General features: G+C 35.4%; 1 protein-coding gene across 1 annotated transcript; it reads right to left on the bottom strand.

Moving 5' to 3' along the window:
- Positions 1 to 3,453: 3,453 nt before the first annotated feature.
- On the bottom strand, positions 3,454 to 4,890 carry LOC149240444 (non-specific lipid transfer protein GPI-anchored 2-like). Its single transcript, XM_089367304.1, has 2 exons — positions 4,406 to 4,890; positions 3,454 to 4,055 (listed from the first exon to the last, which is right to left on the bottom strand). The coding sequence occupies exons 1-2, from the start codon at positions 4,758 to 4,760 to the stop codon at positions 3,757 to 3,759; spliced, it is 654 nt and encodes a 217-aa protein (XP_089223430.1). The 5' UTR covers positions 4,761 to 4,890; the 3' UTR covers positions 3,454 to 3,756.
- Between the last annotated feature and the right edge of the window lie 14,253 nt (positions 4,891 to 19,143).

The following is a 19,143-nucleotide window of genomic DNA, read 5'->3' on the forward strand; positions in this document are numbered from 1 at the left end:
GCGGGGAGGGTTTTTATAAGGTTCCAGATGAACCTATAATCCCTTTAAAACAATGACATATTGCTATAGCTAGCAGGGGCAGGATATTGAATTTTTTCGGGGATTTTTCATATATTTATATAATACCGGCGGGGGAACAATTCATATAGGAATTATATAATAAGGTTAATGTGTTAATAAGAAAGATATGTTTGAACAAAAAGCAATAAGTCGTAAATTCAAAGACTTAGGCTTAGGGAAATGAAAGGGCACCAAGCTATGAAGTTGGATAACTTAGGATGATAGACCAGGAGGATTTTTACACAAGAAATGTGGTTTCTTTGCATTAAGGAGGAATGCTATTTTTCTCAGGCCTTTCATGAAATAGAGTGACTTAAGAGTATTGAGCAGATCTCAATATCCTTGGGGGAAAGGTTAGTAAGTGATTTTGGGAGAAGTATGAGGGGAGGTTAGACATGCATCATCTATTTTGTAGCCAAACAATCGCCATTGTACTTATGATATCAAATGAGATGAACCTCTTGAGAAACAAAATTTAATCATAAGCATGCTTCTGCAACATCAAAACTGCCTACCCAGAGTATAATACCTAACATTTTTTCCTTCCATGGGTGCACTTGGACTGGTAGACCCTTGCTCTCTTCTTTTCTTTTGACTGCAATCCTATCTAAGTCTACCCTTATTTCTTCCAAGGGCTCATATTTAACAGTTGAGCTCCTTTGCTTCTCTACCTAGCTACTTATCTGCCAAGATTAAGCTATTTTGGACAGATTTTATTTTCTATCTCTAAAACAAGAAATTTAAACATGAATTGGCCAAGATTAAGCTGTTTGGCCATCCATCAACTGTGGGAAGAGTCAACTAATTGCACACAAAGAAATTCTTTTGCAAAAAATAGAATAGTAGTGGCATTTTGGACTAGCACACTTTCCTCGTCTTTTTACTTTGGGGTTCTTTTCTTTTCTTTTTTCTCTTGACCATTTCATTCTTTTATCCCTTTGATTTTTCTTTTAGGGCATACCCTCTTTACATTTTTTGAGCTTTTTGATCTTTTCAACATATGGAACCTTTGCAGCAGGAAAAGGATGAACATATTTGGGATTTTACCAGTCAATCATGAAATATGACACCTATTGGTATAGGAGCATAACAGATACAAATGTGCCTATGATTATATGCCCTGAAACCCTGACTAGTGCTCCACTCCTACCGCTCTTTCATCTCCCCCCTCTTCCATATTTCTGTTGGAACATTGCCACTCAGGATTCTATTGGCATCCCCATGCATCGAATTCTGACTTTTCTCTCCTCCTCTTCACATTTACTACAACTGCAATATTAAGCTACATGTTGTTCTGTGTCAACCACCAAAACCGGACATTTCTCTTTCATGTTAGCTCCATTTATCCCCTGAGCATTTGGACCCATATGCTAGCTTGAGTTTACCTTCATGAAAGATGATTGAACCAAGCCCCCTCTTATTCTATTTTTTAAACTTCGTGACAATTGGAGTGTAAATAATCCTTCATATAATCTCAAAGTCACCCCTATATTTAAGATGTCCTAGGCACTGGTTTATAATCAATCGAGAGGCTATCTTTAGGAATCTTTCTATGTCTCCTAAATCACTTGTGCCGTAGGTGCCATTAAAAGCAACAACACCTTCAATGTTGTATATGGAGAGTGGGGAGGAACAAGGGAAGACACTAGAGAGGAAGCATTGAAAGCTAAGAAATTCAGTGATAAGATCAAGTGGATACATTCACAAGTATAAAGGACACTTAGAAATTTATAGGGAAAGTACAATGATCAACATATAATTGAGAAAAATTTCAAGGTGGGAGAGAGATAGAGATTGGTTTCATCTAAACAAATAAAGGATAGAGGGTATTGATAAGAATATCAAGACTCTTTGGTATGGTCTTTTCAAATTATTGGAGAAGGTGGGTGATAATTCCTACAAACTTAATCAAGCTCCATATATGCACATGTATCCAGAAGTGAATGTGGAGAATCTAAAACACTATGAGCCTTCCATGTTGATCTAGGAAACTAATGAGCAAGTCCTACTTACCACAAAAGACTGAGAACTAGAAGCTCAACTAGAGTTATAAGAAGATATAGTTTTGCAAAATAAGTCTATAACTAAATATGGGGAACATCAAATCCAACACGTTGAGTTCAAAGGCCCAACTTCAAGATAAGGAAAAATGGTACTCTATGGTTAATGTACAGTAAAACTCGCCTCACCTCCTTTAGTAAATGTTGTTGGGGACCAACATGCTCCTGAATGGGGAGCTATGATCTTAAATGGGCAAGTAAATAATTTTTCATCTACTTTGGTACTGTATGGGTGGGCAAACTGGAGTTGTTAACATGTAGGGGCCATTTTAGGGGTAGGTCCCACTTTCAGTCTAAGAACTTTAAAGACAATTTTAGGGGTGAAAATTTTGCAAATGAACTTGAACCTCTCAACATTATCCCGCACTATGAGAGTTTTCTAATGATGAGAAGATCACCTTAATCAAAGTTTGTATGTAGAAGTTATGCCTCCTACAAATTGACCTATCATGTTGACAACCATTTTATAGAGTGCATGCCATGTTATCCCACATACTCACACATGTGGCATGTGTATTTTCAAGAATACTCTAAAGAGTCAAAATCACTAAGCCTAATCGAGTGTTGAGGAAAGCAAAAATCCCAACCCAAACCTTAGATGTTTATGAGGCCATCTTAAATTCGACCACTGGGAGCGAAAGGGGTTCCATTATTTTTGTATTGAGTATCGTTCCATATTCTAGTAGAGCATGAAGATTGGGATGTTGAAGTAGAGTAAAGAAATTAGAATATCATGTAGAAACCATACAATCCATAATGTCTATGGAAATTATAATAGTGAGAGTGCTTTCTTTGTATGTTTGTTTCATAGTTGAGAAGAAAAAGGCAAGGCATAGGCCTCAAGTTTTAGCATAGTTTTTTTTGTGTATTAGAGTTTCTCAAAGTAGATCTAAATATAAAATCTTAAGGTGAACATTGCATAATAGTGAGAAATTGCATAGTATAGTAGAATATACATTATTATTTACAAATCAAGTAACCATCTCACTAAGTTATATGCTGGGATAATTTTTTTCCAATCAATCATGAGCATTTTCAAAGTTGAGAATAAGATTTTAATACACCCTTAACTTAAAAAGACCATAATTATTTATGCTAAGTGTTTTATTAAAGATTTGTAAAAGAAATTAAATGATATTGTGAAGATGTTAGATGAAAGAATGATATATTTACTTGTGGGATGTTATGACGAAAATGTGTAAGATAGTTTTATTCTCACAAATTACTCCCATCCTTAACTCATTCCTATAAAATTTGAATCAATACTCTTGAAACAAACGAATTAATCTACACCACATCAATTATGTAAACTTAAAAACTTTACACGGAAAGGTAAAATACAAAGAAGATCCAATCCATTTTTATTTAATGCATCTCCGAAATCCACAAGAGATATAGTAAATGAATGAAACGGTGCGCTACAAAACCCTAAATAAATGTATGAATGGACAATACGATACACACTCCTATAATAGCTCCTCCTGGTTTATTCCATTCCACACAGCTAAACCTGCTAAAGAATTGATAAACCATACAAAACTACAAAACCATTCTAGTACAGCAACAAATGCATCGTGCAGCATATATCCAAGCAGAGCCCTCGCAGAGACTACTGATAACACTTTTCATCTCTCCTCTATATGCTGGCAAAAATAATATACGTTAACGATCCCATTATCCCCGCCACATGAATCAACATGCTCACGCCCATCATCGATCCTGCGCTGGTAGAGGCAGTTGGTCCTTCCGTGGTAGGCGGTGAAAGTGCTCCACTAGTAGTAGGAGTCTTAGTTGGAGGAGTAGCAGAAGTCGTAGTTGGAGGAACAGCTGCTGAAGTTGCGGGCGCGGGCGACTTAGCTTTGGGTGTGGGATTACTAACTACAGGAGACGGAGACGGAGCCGGAGCGGAAGGGGCCGCTGCAGGAGGATTTGAAACTGAAACCACCAACAAGAAAACAAATTAAATTTCAAAAGTTCATTCCTTTCTCCTTTCCAACTGAAAAAAGAGAAACAAACAATTTAGTGGATGGTAGATTTCTAGAATAAGAAAAACAAATAATTTAGTGGATTGTACATTTCCAGAATATTTCTGGAATATTATAAAATCTAATTCACATCTCTGCATCAAATAATTGACCTAAACTATATCCATAAAATCTCAAAATATTTAAGAAATTAGGCTAGGTCCATAAATTCCCAAAATATTCAAGAAATTAGCGATCGACTTAATACCCAACATGTGGCGATTAGAAAATTAAAATCCACTCAGTTTGCTGAGTAATTACCAGCAGATGAATTGCATCGGCTGAGAGGCGGAGTAGTAATTTTGCAGGCGCCTGGCAGAGAGAGAGCGCGCGTTTGGTTTATGGGAATCCCCAGGGAAGTGTTGGCTGAGATAACCAGCTGGCAGAGACAGGCGGCGCTGGTTTTGACGACGGAGGCAAGGGAAGTGCAGCAGCCCTGTGTAGGACTAGTATTGTTGGGTCCTCCCTGCAAGAAAGTAAGACATGGCGTCATACTCGCCAATGGAGAAGTACAGGATGAATTAGAAGTGGGTACTGGCTGGGCTCCAACCAAGCCCGCATTCCTCCCCGCCGCTATGACGATGAGTACTAGTGTCAATGCCAGGACGTTGGCCATTGTATCTTCAGAAATCAATTTAATTGCAGCTAGCGCACAAAATCCAAAAAAGCACAGATTATAATTATAGATAGAGATATCTAGAGAAACTGGTAACCAGTGATGAGTAAGTGTTTGAGAGCAGAGCAGGGGAAGGTTTGTTTATAAAGCCGAGGGCTTACAGGAAGGGGGGAATAGCTGCATGTTAACAAAAAGAAGATACAGGGACAGTTGGGGCTGGTGACCTGTTCACCTAACTTCTGGAAGATTCTCCAACTCCACCGCCCTTTACCAATTAAAAGATAATGCCGTTGTCGTCTGTCTATGTATTTGTTCGTTAGTAAACAGTTTCCTTCCACTGAGAATTTCCTACAGCCAGTGTGTTGTGATGGTCCCTGCGTCGAGAGTTCCAACTTCCAGATTCAAAACGAAAGATGTGGGCTACACGTTGGACGATTTTTGCCCTTTCCCGTGACTTTTTCGTTTTTTCTCGTTTTTCTTTTTGGGGTTAATTTTTTTGGCGTTAATTTTCGCTTAAATATAATAAGGAATTTATTTATTTTTCACGGAATTTTTGAAATTTTTTTTGGAGTCATCCTATATGGATGAAAGAATTGCTTAAATGGTCAAAAGTGGCTGGAATCCGGGTAAAAAAAATTCAAAAAGTCTTGTAAGAGAAGTATTTAAATCATGCTTTTGATGGTGGAAATGATTCAGCACCATCAAATTTTGAAGTTTAACAACTGTAACTTGGATTTACAAAAATCCTTCCCAGATTTTATCAAAACACTGATTTTAACTTTTAGTGATGCAATATGAGTAAAAGTATAATAAATGCATTTATACATTAAAAATGGAGTTGTTTTTAGTGTAGCTTTTTGGACTTTCCAATGCCCTAATCTGCTGGAAATTTTTGAGGTGAAATCTTGATTTGTGTTATTTACACTGGACTTTTGACTAGATATATATGGTTCAACACCTTCAAAATCTCCAAAGGCACTTCCATTGTGTATATGAATTCAACACCCTGAAAAACCCCTAAGACAGTTAGATTGTGCAGGGGTTAAGCCTGTCATTTCAATAAAGTCCTGCTAAATTTTAGAGAAATTACATTGGAAAAACCCACCAAAAAAAACTTTTAAAAAATATCACTAAAAACAATTAGATTAAAAAATACATTTTAAACAACTTTAATTCACTATGCAATCTCAATTGTGCATGTGTGCATGAAGGTGTCTACGTGTAAGGAATGTGCTTTGCAAGTTGGTAGTGGTGGTGTCCATGTGAATGTCTTCAGAGCATTCAATATACACATCTATCATTTTCAAGTTTCATATTTGATGAAAAGTTTGGTTCACGTGGGAGAAACAGCATACTGACTTCCTCAACTTAATAATTCTAAATGTTGGAGGTAGGTATAATTAGATGAAGGTGGAGGGGAAGTAGATGCCCAGATACACGAAAACGAGATTCAGAGACGTAGCGTAGATTGTGCTCCACGCGAAGAAAGAGATAAACGTCCACATTGACAAGAATTTAAAAGGAGTTACGAGGCAAATAATCATTAACGAATTGACTTATTCAAACCAATCGAAAAAGAAAGCTTGCAATTTGTCCTAACTAGTGGGTAAAAACAGCAAACCGTTTAATTTTGATAAACAAAAATGGTTGGAATTCTCAATTTAATATAAAACTGTGACTTAATTTTAAAATGTGTAATTTCGACTTAATTTAAAAATATTTAAATATTTAAAATTATAATTTAAACTATTAAAATTTAAATTTAAAACAATTTACACCCAATTTCAATTTTCAACTAAAAACCATATTTCGTTTACGTAATTTCAATGTTAAACTAAATTGAAGTGATATGAATATTAAAGATTTTGTACTTTTTTCTTTTTTTCTTTTTAACTCAAAGTTTCATTTATAATCACACTTGTTTATTTTTTCTTTTTTTTCTTTTGTTTTTTTATCTCAAAGTTTCATTTATAATTACACTTGTTTGTTCGAAAGGCCTTAGCTAAAAATTTCTCTGGTATGATTTATATCAAAAAAGTTTGCTTAATTTATTATAGATCACAAAAGCCTTCATACAGAAATCATATATAATATTCAATTTTCAAAATTATATGTAGCGAAATATCTTAAAAAATATTTACATTCTAATGTAGTTCCTAACATATCTTTATTGTAAGAAGATTTTGTTTAAAACAAAAATGCATTAAATTGAAGTTCTTTTCAAATAAAAATTATTAAATTTAAGTTTTAAATTGATCTATTTAAAAAAAAATGAGGTGACTAAAATTTCAATGAGATAATGTAGTTTAAATGTTACATACTTTTATTTTTTAAAGCTATATTTTTTTAAGAGTTTTATTGAAATTTAGTTAAGAAGTGTTAGAGAATGGATTTGAGTTCTGTGTAGATTGAGTGTTTTGGTTTTTTTTATGACTATTTTAAATAACATAAAATAATAATGTCACTTAAAATTGTATCATCATATTCAATATATATATATATATATACATACATAACCACTCTAATCCATCCTGGATTAAGTGGTGAGAGGGATCCAATCTCTCGAGGTGAAAACCTCTTCTTTGAGTGCAAAACTTGAGGAAAGGTTTGTACCTCGAGAGATTTGATCCCTCTTGGCCCATGATAGATTTGGGTTAAGATGGATCTAGGTTAGTTACATAATAATATATAATATCTATATTTGTATCTATGTATCTCTTTCTTATTCCCTCTATTTGACCCCTCAAACTCTCTCTCTCTTTCTCTCTCTCTCATCCCCTTCTCTCCTTCTCTCTCTCTCTTCCCTTCTACTCTCCTCTGTCCTTCATTCTCTTTCCATTAATCCCTTATCACTCCCTCTCTCTCCCCTCCAACTCCATCTCTATCTCATTCTCTCTCTTAAGTCTTCTCTCTCCCTTTCTCTCCCACCTCCCTCTATCTCCCCCCCCATCACTCTCTCTCTCTCTTCCCTCCAACTATATCACTATCTCTCTCCCCTCCAACTCTCTGTCTCCCTCTCTCTCTCTTACACTTCTCTCGCTTTCTCTTTCCCCTTCTCTTCTCTGTCTTCCCTCCTCTCCTCTCTTCCTCACTCTCTCTCCATCTCTCCCTTCACTCCCTCTCTCTCTTTCTCTCTCTCCACCTCTATCTCTCTATGTATTTGTTCTTTCCTCCCTCTCTCTCCCCGTCCAACTCCATTTCTCTCTCTCTCCCACGCTCCTCTCTCTCCCACCTCCCCCTCTTTGTCCCCCATCACACTCTCTCTCTCTCTCTTCCCTCCGACTATATCATTACCTGTCTCCCCTTATCTCCCCTCCAACTCTATCTCTCCCTCTCTTGCCCTTCTCTCCCTATCTCTCTCCCCTCCTCTTCTCTCTCTTCCCTCCTCTCCTCTCTCCCTCACTCTCTCTCCATCTCTCCCTTATCACTCCCTCTCTCTCTCTCTCTATGTCTTTGTTATTTCCTCCCTCTCTCTCCCTCTCCAACTCCATCTCTCTCTCTCTCCACCCTCCAACTTTGTCACTATCTCCCTTCATCTCCTCTCCTCTCCCTCTCTTCCCTTTAGTTTGATTGTTATCATCACTTGGATCCTTAGTTAAAATGGATCTATGTTGGTTTTGACCAATATTATTTGTATTATATAAATTTCACATTTTTGAATATAAAAGTATTCTCACTTTTTATTTTATTAAATCCTTAATTTAATTTCTATGGGAATATTTTTAGTAGTCATGAGAATAGATGGTTTATTGTCAAATAAGTTATGGTTTTTGGGCATGTGGTATTAATAAGCCATAGTATTGTCTCATGGTAATGTAACAAATCCTATTTACAAGTTTATAATATCCAAGGTAGAGTGAGGGTGAATATCCATGGTTAAGAATCATATTGTTGTAAAATATTTTGATTGTCAAATAAGTTATCATTTTTTGGCATGTGGTATTGATCATGCCATTAGCTCATGCCATTATAACAAAGCCTATTCACAAGTTCATAATATCAATGGCAAAGTGGGGGTGGATATCCGTGATTAAGAACCTTGTTATATTGCTATAAAATATTTTGATTGTGAAATAAGTTATGTTTTTTGGGCATGCGGTATTGATAGGCCATGGTATTGGAAAATGGTATTGTAACAAAGCTTACTTTCACGTTACTAATATCCATGGTAAAGTGAGGATGAATATCCATGGTTAAGAATCATGTTAAGAATTATATTGTTGTAAAATACTTTGATTGTCAAATAAGTTATCATTCTTTGTCATGTGGTTTTGATAAGCCATGGTATTGACCAATGGTATTGTAGATGAATATCCATAGTTAAGACTCAAGAGTCTTGTCATATTGTTATAAAATATTTCCACTATGAAATAAGTTATGGTTTTTGGGCATGCGGTATTGATAAGCCATGGTTTTGGTCCATGGTATTGTAACAAATCCTATTCAAAAGTTAATAACAAAATCAAAATATAACAAATTAAATTTTATTATTTTTATTACTTTAACTTTTATTTGCACTCATCCCCCATCACTTTTATTTTATTTTCTTAAATTAAGCCGACATTAAAGATTGTTTACATACTTACATCACACCTACACATCTACTCTATGCTGGTGCTAGAGGGCCTCTCAGCACAATGAAAATTAACTTTCATTCACTATCATTAATAGTTAATATAAATATTAATTGAAGGTGAATAATGTGTGATTTTATTATACACATTATCGAGGAAGGAGTGGCATGGGGAGTCTGTGTTTACGTGACAACACCCCATGACCACACAAAATGAGAAATAGAACCACTAGATGGATACTAGGGATTGGTGGAAAAGTGCACGACCATACACAAGGAAGCAATTAAAAGAATGGTGATAGAGAAGACAGGTGGGATTTATGAACGAGGATTATGGTTAGCATGGCTAGAACAATAGAGAAAAATGGAGGAGAAGTCCGTTCAGGGATTGATTAAAGAAAAAGGAAAAAATTTAGCGCATGAGAATGGGAGCAGGAAGCATTGTGCCATTTCCTAGACCACGAGAGTGAAGAGGAGAATTCTTTGGTTGAGCACTGGAAGGGTTGGGTAGGCATCTCTTAGGTGAATGAAAGAAGTCTCTAGATTCCCTTGATTAGCTAGTGGGTGGAGATGATGCAGTCTCTAGAATACTTATTTCCATTGAAGGGTTGAGATTATGCTCTTTGGTTTCATGGTCAAGGAGTGCCCTCGTGCCTTCTTTCGATTAGTTGCAAGCTTGACAATCACTTTAGTGAGATTTGGATTCCCATTTTAGGGTGGAGCTACTTAAATAATTGTTGGCCTAGGTTTTGGTTTCTTCTTAGTGAGTTCCAGACTCTTGTGTTAAGGTGAGCCACTTAGGGAATTTATCTAAGGGTGGAGGTGGTGTAGCCTTTGGACTCCTTGTTTTATCTTAACTCTTGTATTAGCTGGTGGGTGGAGATGGTGTAGTCTCTGGATTCCCTGTTTTAGCTTAAGGGTGGAGATGGTGTAACCTCTCGATTCCCTTGATTTGTTGGTGGGTGGAGGTGTTATAGCCTCTTAATTCCCTATTTTAGTTTGACTCTGGTCTTAACTAGTGGGTGGAGACAATGTAGTCTCTAGAGTCTGTTTATTGACTAGAGGGTGTAGGTGGATTGACCTTTGGATTCCCTATTTAAACTAGCACCATTTGTTAATTCCTTTCAGCACTCTTCCTCAAGCTCATAAATCTAGTCGAGGGTTGATTAGATGCAAGGAATCTTGAGTGCGTACCAATATAAGGTTGGGTGGAGAGTTGAAGTCCCAATCTCAGTTGCCACACTTCTCTTATAAGATGAGTGCTTACTTATGTTCATGTGAATTTCAATATTATGTACATGCTTATTGTGCTATTAAGATGCTTATGCTAGTGTTGAGCAATGTTTATTTCATGTGTATGATTAATGACGAATGTTTATATCTTGTGTTAAAAATAGGGAATGTCATTTCCTATGGGATTAATGAGCGAAGGTTCATGCCATATCTAAGTAACAATGAATAGCTTATATCTTATGTGATTGATGGAAAATTACTATCTCTATGTTTATTTTTTAGCCTAGGATTAGTTTAATTTCTCAGGTATCAAAGATGGTATTTGTCATTTAACTAAATTCTTCCATGTAATATGAATTGTTATAAAAAACCCTATAATTGCATGCCTGTAATGACTAGGTTGAAATACCACATAAGCTTAGAGAGATAGGTCACGATGGTTGAGTTGAGGAAGCCTCACCCTATATATATATATATATATATATATATATATATATATATATATATATATATATATATATAGTGTCAAGGGAGGAAACGAGAATTAATTTCCTTGTAGTTAACATCACACGAGTCGTGAAGAATGGAAAGGTGGCTGCCTTTACCTTAAAGGGAAAGGTGGATATCTAGTGGAATGACCTAAAGAATGAGAAGAATATAAGAGAAGAAGAATGATGCTGGAAGGTGTTTGAGAAATATTTTAGGGAAAGTACCTATTTGAGAGGTACATTGATAGCCAAGTTAAGGATTTCTATGAACTCAAAATGGGGAAATTGTTAGATGAAGAATACACCACAAATTTTTTGTAGTTGTTGTGGTATGTCCCATACTTCAAGGTTCAAAAAAAAAAATTCATACGTATATCAGTGGGTTCCCCTAGCCATTTAATGCCCGGATTAAGTTTTATGAACCAAGACCTCTTTAGGATGTAAACAAAAAATTAAAACATTGTTATGATCTATCTAGGCATAGACTAGATTTTAAGGTTGATAGAAAAAGGAAGTTTGAATTTCAAAGGAAAGAGGCAAGGAATTGAAAGGGAGCAAGCTAGAGAAAAGAAAAGAAGTCTCATCGCCATTAATAGAGGTGTGTTACAACAAAAATAAACTATACTAATAAAGGCTTATCTAAACAAACTTTAGGAAAAGAGGCCAAAGACTATGGAGGAGAACCCTTTATGTGCAGAATTTGTGTCGAAAATCACCTAAAAAGAGATTTACCATAACATGAGAATGCCGATTTGAACCTATACAATGTTCAGGAAGCCAAAATTGTAAAGGACATGACTCAAAACATGCCCAAAATCTATGTCGTTACCGACAACAATTAAGTTGATCATCATGCATCCATTATCAAGATGGAAGGTGTTATTTGCAATAAAAATATCTCTATTTTGATTAATCAGGGGTAAAAATTAGTTACATAAATCCAATAGTCATTGAACAATTAAATCTGGCCAAAGAAGCACATAAGGAATCTTTGCTAGTTCAGCTGACCATAAAAATGAAAAAAGAGTGCAACACATGGTTAAGTCATGTTTATTTGACCTGAAAAACACGACTATGACTTTCAATTTTAATGTACTAATGTTGGGTGAATATGATGCATTATTTGGAATGGGTCGGTTGGCCCTTCACCAAATCAAGGTTGACTATTATGACAAAGAAATTGAATGCATTGATGAGATCGAGGAAAGAAGAGTGTTGCAAAGGAAAATAAATCCCATATCAATGAGGTTGATTATAGCTATATAAGTTAAGAGGACTTGCGAGAAGGGATGCAAAATGTTTGATATTCAAATTATACATATATTCCCAAGAGAGAGGGGTAGCGAAATTAGCTAAGTGTCTAGGGAGGAAATGGGAATTAATTTCCCAACAGTTAACATTTCAAGGGTCACGAAGGATGGAGGCCTTAAGGCTAGAAATGCCAAAATTAAATTTAATGGAGAAAACCCTATTTTAGTGGATAGATAGAGATGATTTTGATAATCGATTGTGAGTTTTCCCGTCTCAAGCTAACATTATCTCGAGGAATTAGGGTGTTTAATGTTGTACGAGTCTTTGATAAGTCCAAGATGGCTAGTCGATATTGATGTGATTTGGTTTTGGCACTTGACATAAATATTGTCATGTTGGGACATTAGGATGTTGAACATGGTGTGTGATATGATAAGGGATTTAAGTGCCAAGATAAACAAAGGCCATGGGATGAAGATATTACTAGTAGGTAATCACGAATTCTTTTTCTCAAGGTTTTAAACCTTGGCTTGCTCATGGTGAGTGTACTGGAGAGCAAGACCAAGACTGATGAGTTGAGGGACGAAGATCTCTCTAGTCATTAACAATAATATTCTCATCTCGGGCCTGTGGGGTTAGTTACCATGTAGTTTTATAGTGTGCCAAGAGATTTGGATGAAGGTCAGGATTTTGATTGTAATGGGAATTCGCTAATCTGCAATCCATGGAGGAGGGAATCTTGTGGAGTCCACATGTGATGAGGTGTCATATGCCATATAAGCATGCCATAGAGGCATGGTATCTAATCGCATGGGGAGATGGACCCGTAAGGGGATGATATGGCATAAGATGGAGTGCCCCCATTTCCATAAAAGGAATTTGGAGATCAGGACAATGATAATAAATCCTTCTTCTACTCTTACTACAAGCTATGAGGTGGAAGGGGGTTTGTTATAGAGTGGTATCAAAGAAAAGTTCAACACTAGACTTTTGGGAATGAAATTGGAGCCTTGTTACAAATTTAACATAATAGTAGGTTCAATGTTGAATCTCTGGAGAGGAGATAAGACCTCTAGCCCAATGTGGTGATGTGATAGGATTTATGGTAGAATGAATTAACTAGTCATGAATATTGTTATATGATGTTTGAATTTTGGATTGCATGCTAATTGCATAATTTTTTTGATGAGTTATTTTGACAAATGTACTAACTTGTGAAATTGATGTTCAAAATACTCATACCCATGTGCTTTTGATAGGTCTACAAAGGAAAAAAAAATATGTGTTCCTTGGTCTCTTTTCTTCATGAAAAGCTAATAATTATGTGTATGTGATAGAAAATAAGAGAAAAACAAAAGAGCAAAGGAATGAACAAAAAAATGGTGCAATATAGCATTGACAAGTCACAACATGGACATGAAGAGGAAGAATTAGTTGAGAAGAGAGGATAGGGAGGATATCCTAATTGGGTGGATACATTGAGAATTCTAAGGGCTGAAATAAGGGGTTGAAAATATGACAATGAGAAGCTTGTTATGGTTCAACAAGATAAAGTAGAAGTGAATGTAGTGATATTGCAAAGCTCTAAGACTTACAGAGACATAAATAATATAAGATAGGGGATAACCATAAGATCAAGAAAAACTCATTAGGACAAAGAAAACAAGAAGAAAGGTGATGGAGGGCATGAAAGTAGATCTAGGAAAATTCATAGATTATCAAGTGAAGACATAGTTAAGGCGAGGTACTGCATTAAGTACTCCAAAGAGAAGGACAAGCACCCATGGGAAATGATATAATGCTACTCACATAAGACATAATCATCATCACATCATCATCATAAGAGGAGGGAAGGGGGGCATATACTAGAGGAATTCAAGAAACCTAATCCTCCTACATTCTATGGTGAGGTAAAGAATGAAAAAGATGTCGAGGAATGGATGCTTGGTATGAAGTTTTTTTTAGAGTCCACAACTACTCTGAGAACATGAAAGCTATGGTGGCTACCTTTAACTTGAAGGGAAAGGTTGATATCGGGTGGGAGGACCTAAAGAATGTGAAGAATATAAGGGAAGAAGATATATCTTTAAAGGGGTTTGAGATATATTTTAGGGGAAAGTACATTTCTGATAGGAACTTTGATAGAAAAAATAAGGAGTTATATGGAATGAAAATGAGGAAATTGTCAGATGAAGAACACGCCACAAAGTTTTTAGAGTTGTTGGGTATGTCCCCTACCTTAAGGATGAAAATGAAAAAACTTATAGGTATATGAGTAGGTTTCCATAGTCATTAAAAGACTATATCAAGTTTGATGAACAACAAAATCTTGAGGTTGTGATAAGGAAATTAAAACATTTTTATGATTAGTCTAGGCATAGGCCAAAGTTTAAGTTCGTTTGGAAAAAAAAAGGAAATCGAAAATTCAAAGGAAAGAGGCTAGGAATTACAGGGTAGTGGTCTAGAGAAAAAAAAAATGTCCGATCACCATTAATATAAATGACTTCCAAAAGAAGTTCAACTCTGCTAATAAGGGATGCTCTACCCAAACTATAGGAGAAGAGGTCAAAGAATATGGAGGAGGACCATTTAAGTGCTGGATTTATGTAGAGAATCACTTGAAAAATGGTCCCCACAATACAAGAATGATGATTTGAGGCTATACAATATTAAGGAATCCAATACCATAAGAGATGTGGCTCAAAACATGCCCAAAATAAATGTTTCTATCGAAAAAAGGAAAGATGATCACCAAGAATCCATTATCAAGATGGAAGGTATGATTTGCAATAAAAATATCTCTGTTTTGATTGATCTGGGGTCAAATTTTAGTTACACAAGCCAAATATTCATTGAACAATGTGATTTGGCCAATGAAGCAAATAAGGAATCTTTGATTTCAGTTAGCCATAGAAATGAAAAAAGAGTGCAACACATCATTAAGTCATGTTTATTTGAGATCAATTACATGCCTATGAATACCAATTTAATATACTACTGTTTGACACATATGGTGCACTATTGGGAATGGACTAGTTGTCCCTTTACTAAAACAAGGTTGATTGTTATGAAAAAGAAATTGATTGCATTAATGAGACTTGGGAAAGAAGAGTGTTGTAAGGGAAAATAAACCCCATATTAGTGAGGTTGATTACTAATATGCAAGGTAAGAGGAATTGTAAGAAGGGTTGCAAAATATTTGTTGTCCAAATTAATAAGTGCTAAGAGTGATATTTGCAACAATTTACTTGACCATCCAATATTGAAACAATTTTGAGATATATTTCTAGAGGAGATTCCTGGCTTATCTGCTCACATCGAAGTATACTTCTCTATTGATATTTTTCATGGGACAATATTGACATCCAAAACTTCATACAAATGAGAACTCTAGAATTGGTGTAATTGAAGCTACAACTGAAGGAAATGCTAGACAAAGGGTACATAATGCTAAGTGTATATGGGTAGCACCAATCTTATTTGTGAAGAAGAAGTATGGCACACTTAGATTTTGCATAGCTTACAAACATATTAATAAGGTTACTAGAATAGATACCTGTGGTTTTGAATTGATGACATTTTTGACAATTGTGGGGAGAAACAATCTTCCTAGAGATTAATTTGACATTTGGGTATCACCAGGTGCACATTAAGTACAAGGAAATTTATAATACAATGTTTAGGACAAGGCATGGGCATTTTGAACTTTTGGTTGTTCCCTTTGGGCTTAACAACACACCAACTAATTTCATATTCCTATTGAACAATGTGTTGAGTCCTTGGACAAGTTCATATTTGTGTTCATTGGTAAAATATTGGTTTGTCATAAATCAAAGGAGGAGAATGAGGAAAAATTAATTGTAGTGTTACAACTATTAAGGGAGCACAAGATTTATGAAAAGCCCAGCAAGTGCAAGTTATTGCACTCTTAGATTTAGTATTTGGGAAATATTGTCACAAAGGAAGGTGTGGCAATTGATCCAAAGAATAATAAATACTTTTGGAAATAACCAACACCAAGAAGTGTTTTTTAGCTCATATCATTCATGGGACTCATAGGTTACTATAGGATATTTATTAAAAGTTTCTCCAAGATTAGTTATCCAAACACAACATTGCAATAGAAAGGGTGCAGGTTTGAGTGGAAAAAGGAGTGTACTGCAAGCTTTAAGTATCTGAAGTATTTTCTAAATCATGCACTTGCACTCAAAATAAAAAGCTTGGAAATGGAAATTGTAGTGTGCACATATGCCTGCAAGGAAGGACTTGGAGCAATCCTGATGCAGGATGGGAAAGTGGTATGTTGAGTCAAGAAAACTAAATGAGCACGAGAAAAACTATGTGACTCATGATTTAGAGTAACTGGATGCCATTATTCATGCATTGAAGATGTGGAAACATTATATCCTTAGAAGGAAATTCACCTTGATGACTAATCATGGAGGGTTGTAGTATTTATTTGATCAACCTAATTTAAATTCTAGGCAGGACAAATGGATGGCCACACTTTGTGAATTTGAATTCAAGATGAAATACATTAAGGGAAAAGAAAATAGAGTTTTTGATGCACTCAACATGAGGATGCAAATGTGCCATATATCAACCATAAGTTCCTATGGGACTGATCTCTAAGAAAGAGGTAAATTAATAGGGCAACATGACATTAAGTATAAACAATTAAAATAAAAGTTGTAGCAAGAACCAAATGGAGTGACGGACAAAAATTTTACTCTCTTTAAAGATGGGATGATATGATTTGAAAGTAGGGTGTAGAATCCAAATGAGTGCAACATGAAGAAGCTCATACTAAATTAGTTTCACAATAATCCTTATTCTAGTCACCGAGGATACCAAAAGATGCTAAAAGGTATTAAGAAATATTATTATTGGTTGGGAATGAAGAAGGAGGTGGATGATATTATCTCAAGATGCATTGAATTTCAGTAAGAAAAATATGAATGTCGACATACAGTAGGCCTGTTATAGCCACTGCCCATTCTAGAACATAAATTGGAAGTGATTTCAATGGATTTTGTTACAGGTTTTCGAAGGAAAACAAATAAAAATAATGCAATCATCATTGTGGTTGATGAATTTAGAAAGGAATCTCACTTTGTGGCTATAAAATCCACCTACACAATGAGTGATGTGGCCCATAGTTTTATAAAATAGGTGAATAGGTTGCATGGAGTACCCAAGAAAATAATCTCAGACTGAGATGAAAAGTTTACTTCCAAGTTTTAGAAGGAATTGTTTGTTGGCCTAGGCATAGAATTGACATTTAGCATGGCATACATTCCACCAACAGATGGGTATACATAGAGAATAAACAAGGTACTTGAGGACATGCTTAGAATTTATTTGATGCGCCATCCAAGGAAGTGGGAATAGTTTCTTCTGCTAGTAGAGTCCACTTACAATAATGGTTATGAAGAGTATTTAAAGATTAGTCCATTCAAGGCTCTTTACGATAGGAGATGCAATATCATATTGGTTGCAGTGATCCAATGAATAGGGTACTCATTGGGCTTTATATGCTCTGGGAAATGGAGCAAGAAATGGTTACCATCAAGCAAAATTTAAAGGTGGCTCAAGATAGGAAGAAGAGCTATGCGAACCAACATAGAATGCACAATAAATTTAAACTGAGAGATCATGTCTACCTATGAGTTTGACCCAAGAAAATATCTCTAAGGATTGAGTTAGGTACCAAGGTGGCAGCATAGTTTTGTGGGGCTTTTCAAGTTCTTGAAAGGATAGGGCCAATGGACTATATGTTAGCATTGTCACCACAATACAAGGAAAAGACCCTCTAGTTATGGTTTTTTCAGAAGCCCCTATAAAAATAGCCCAAAATCTCTTTGTAGTGGAGGTCACTAGTAGAGTTGGGCAAGTAGATGTTTTAGTGTATGCTTTTTAATGGTGTGTTTACAATACACTAACACACTAGTGTATGACTATATGTGTACACACCATTGATTAATAACAAATGGTGAACCATGATAGAGTTATTTTTTATAAAAATAAGAATAAAACATTACGGTATTCTAAGTTCATAATGTGCACCAATGAATATACTGCTAGATATCACTGGAAAAGGGTTAAATTTAAAAAAAATAAGAATTGGTCATTAAAATCATTTTGCCTAGTCTAGTGCTATACTCTCATAACATCCTTGTGCTAAACACCTATAATAATGCCCTGCTGCATAAAAAAATATGGTGCACTATTGTAGGGTTTGCAATTTAAAAATAGTGGTGTGTTGATTACATTATACACACTGGTGCCATTGATTGAACTAGAGGCCCTAGTGCCTAATATAAAATGGTGCATCATTGCAGGGTTATTTTATACAATTAAAACTAACAACACTCTATGTATATAAGGGAACTAGTGTGTATACTATTCGATAAGACCAAAAAGGGTTAAATTTAAAGGAATGTTGGTCATAAAAGTCATTTTCACCATTTTTCTGCTATACTCACATAAAGCATCATTGATTTCCCTTTTTACGAAAGCCCCAGTGCATAAAAACATGGTGCACTGATACAAGGTTTTTAATTTAAAAATGTCGGTGCACTAATCATATAATAAGCATCAATGCCCTTAATAGAGTTATACGTCTCAGTGATTAATAGAAAATGGTGCATAATTTGAGGGTTATTTTTTTAAAATAAAAAATAATGGTGCACTAAGTAGCGTATGAACACTGGTGCTTATACTACTCGAAATCACAATACTAGTGTAAATTTTAAAAAATGTTAGTCATAAAATTCATTTTCACCATTCCAGTGCTATAATCCCATGAAGCCCTAGCGTTTAGAAATTTTCAAAATGC

This window comes from Pinus tabuliformis, chromosome 8 (assembly GCF_031772625.1).
Source record: "Pinus tabuliformis cultivar Carrire ecotype Pingquan chromosome 8, CPIR1, whole genome shotgun sequence".
In the NCBI taxonomy this organism is placed as follows: Eukaryota; Viridiplantae; Streptophyta; class Pinopsida; order Pinales; family Pinaceae; genus Pinus; species Pinus tabuliformis.

Excerpts from the sequence above, each read along its gene's own strand:
- LOC149240444 (XM_089367304.1), bottom strand. The coding sequence starts at position 4,760 with ATGGCCAACGTCCTGGCATTGACACTAGTACTCATCGTCATAGCGGCG. Across the intron at positions 4,056-4,405 it reads CCGATGCAATTCATCTGCTG|TTTCAAATCCTCCTGCAGCG; the intron begins GTAATTACTCAG and ends TGGTGGTTTCAG.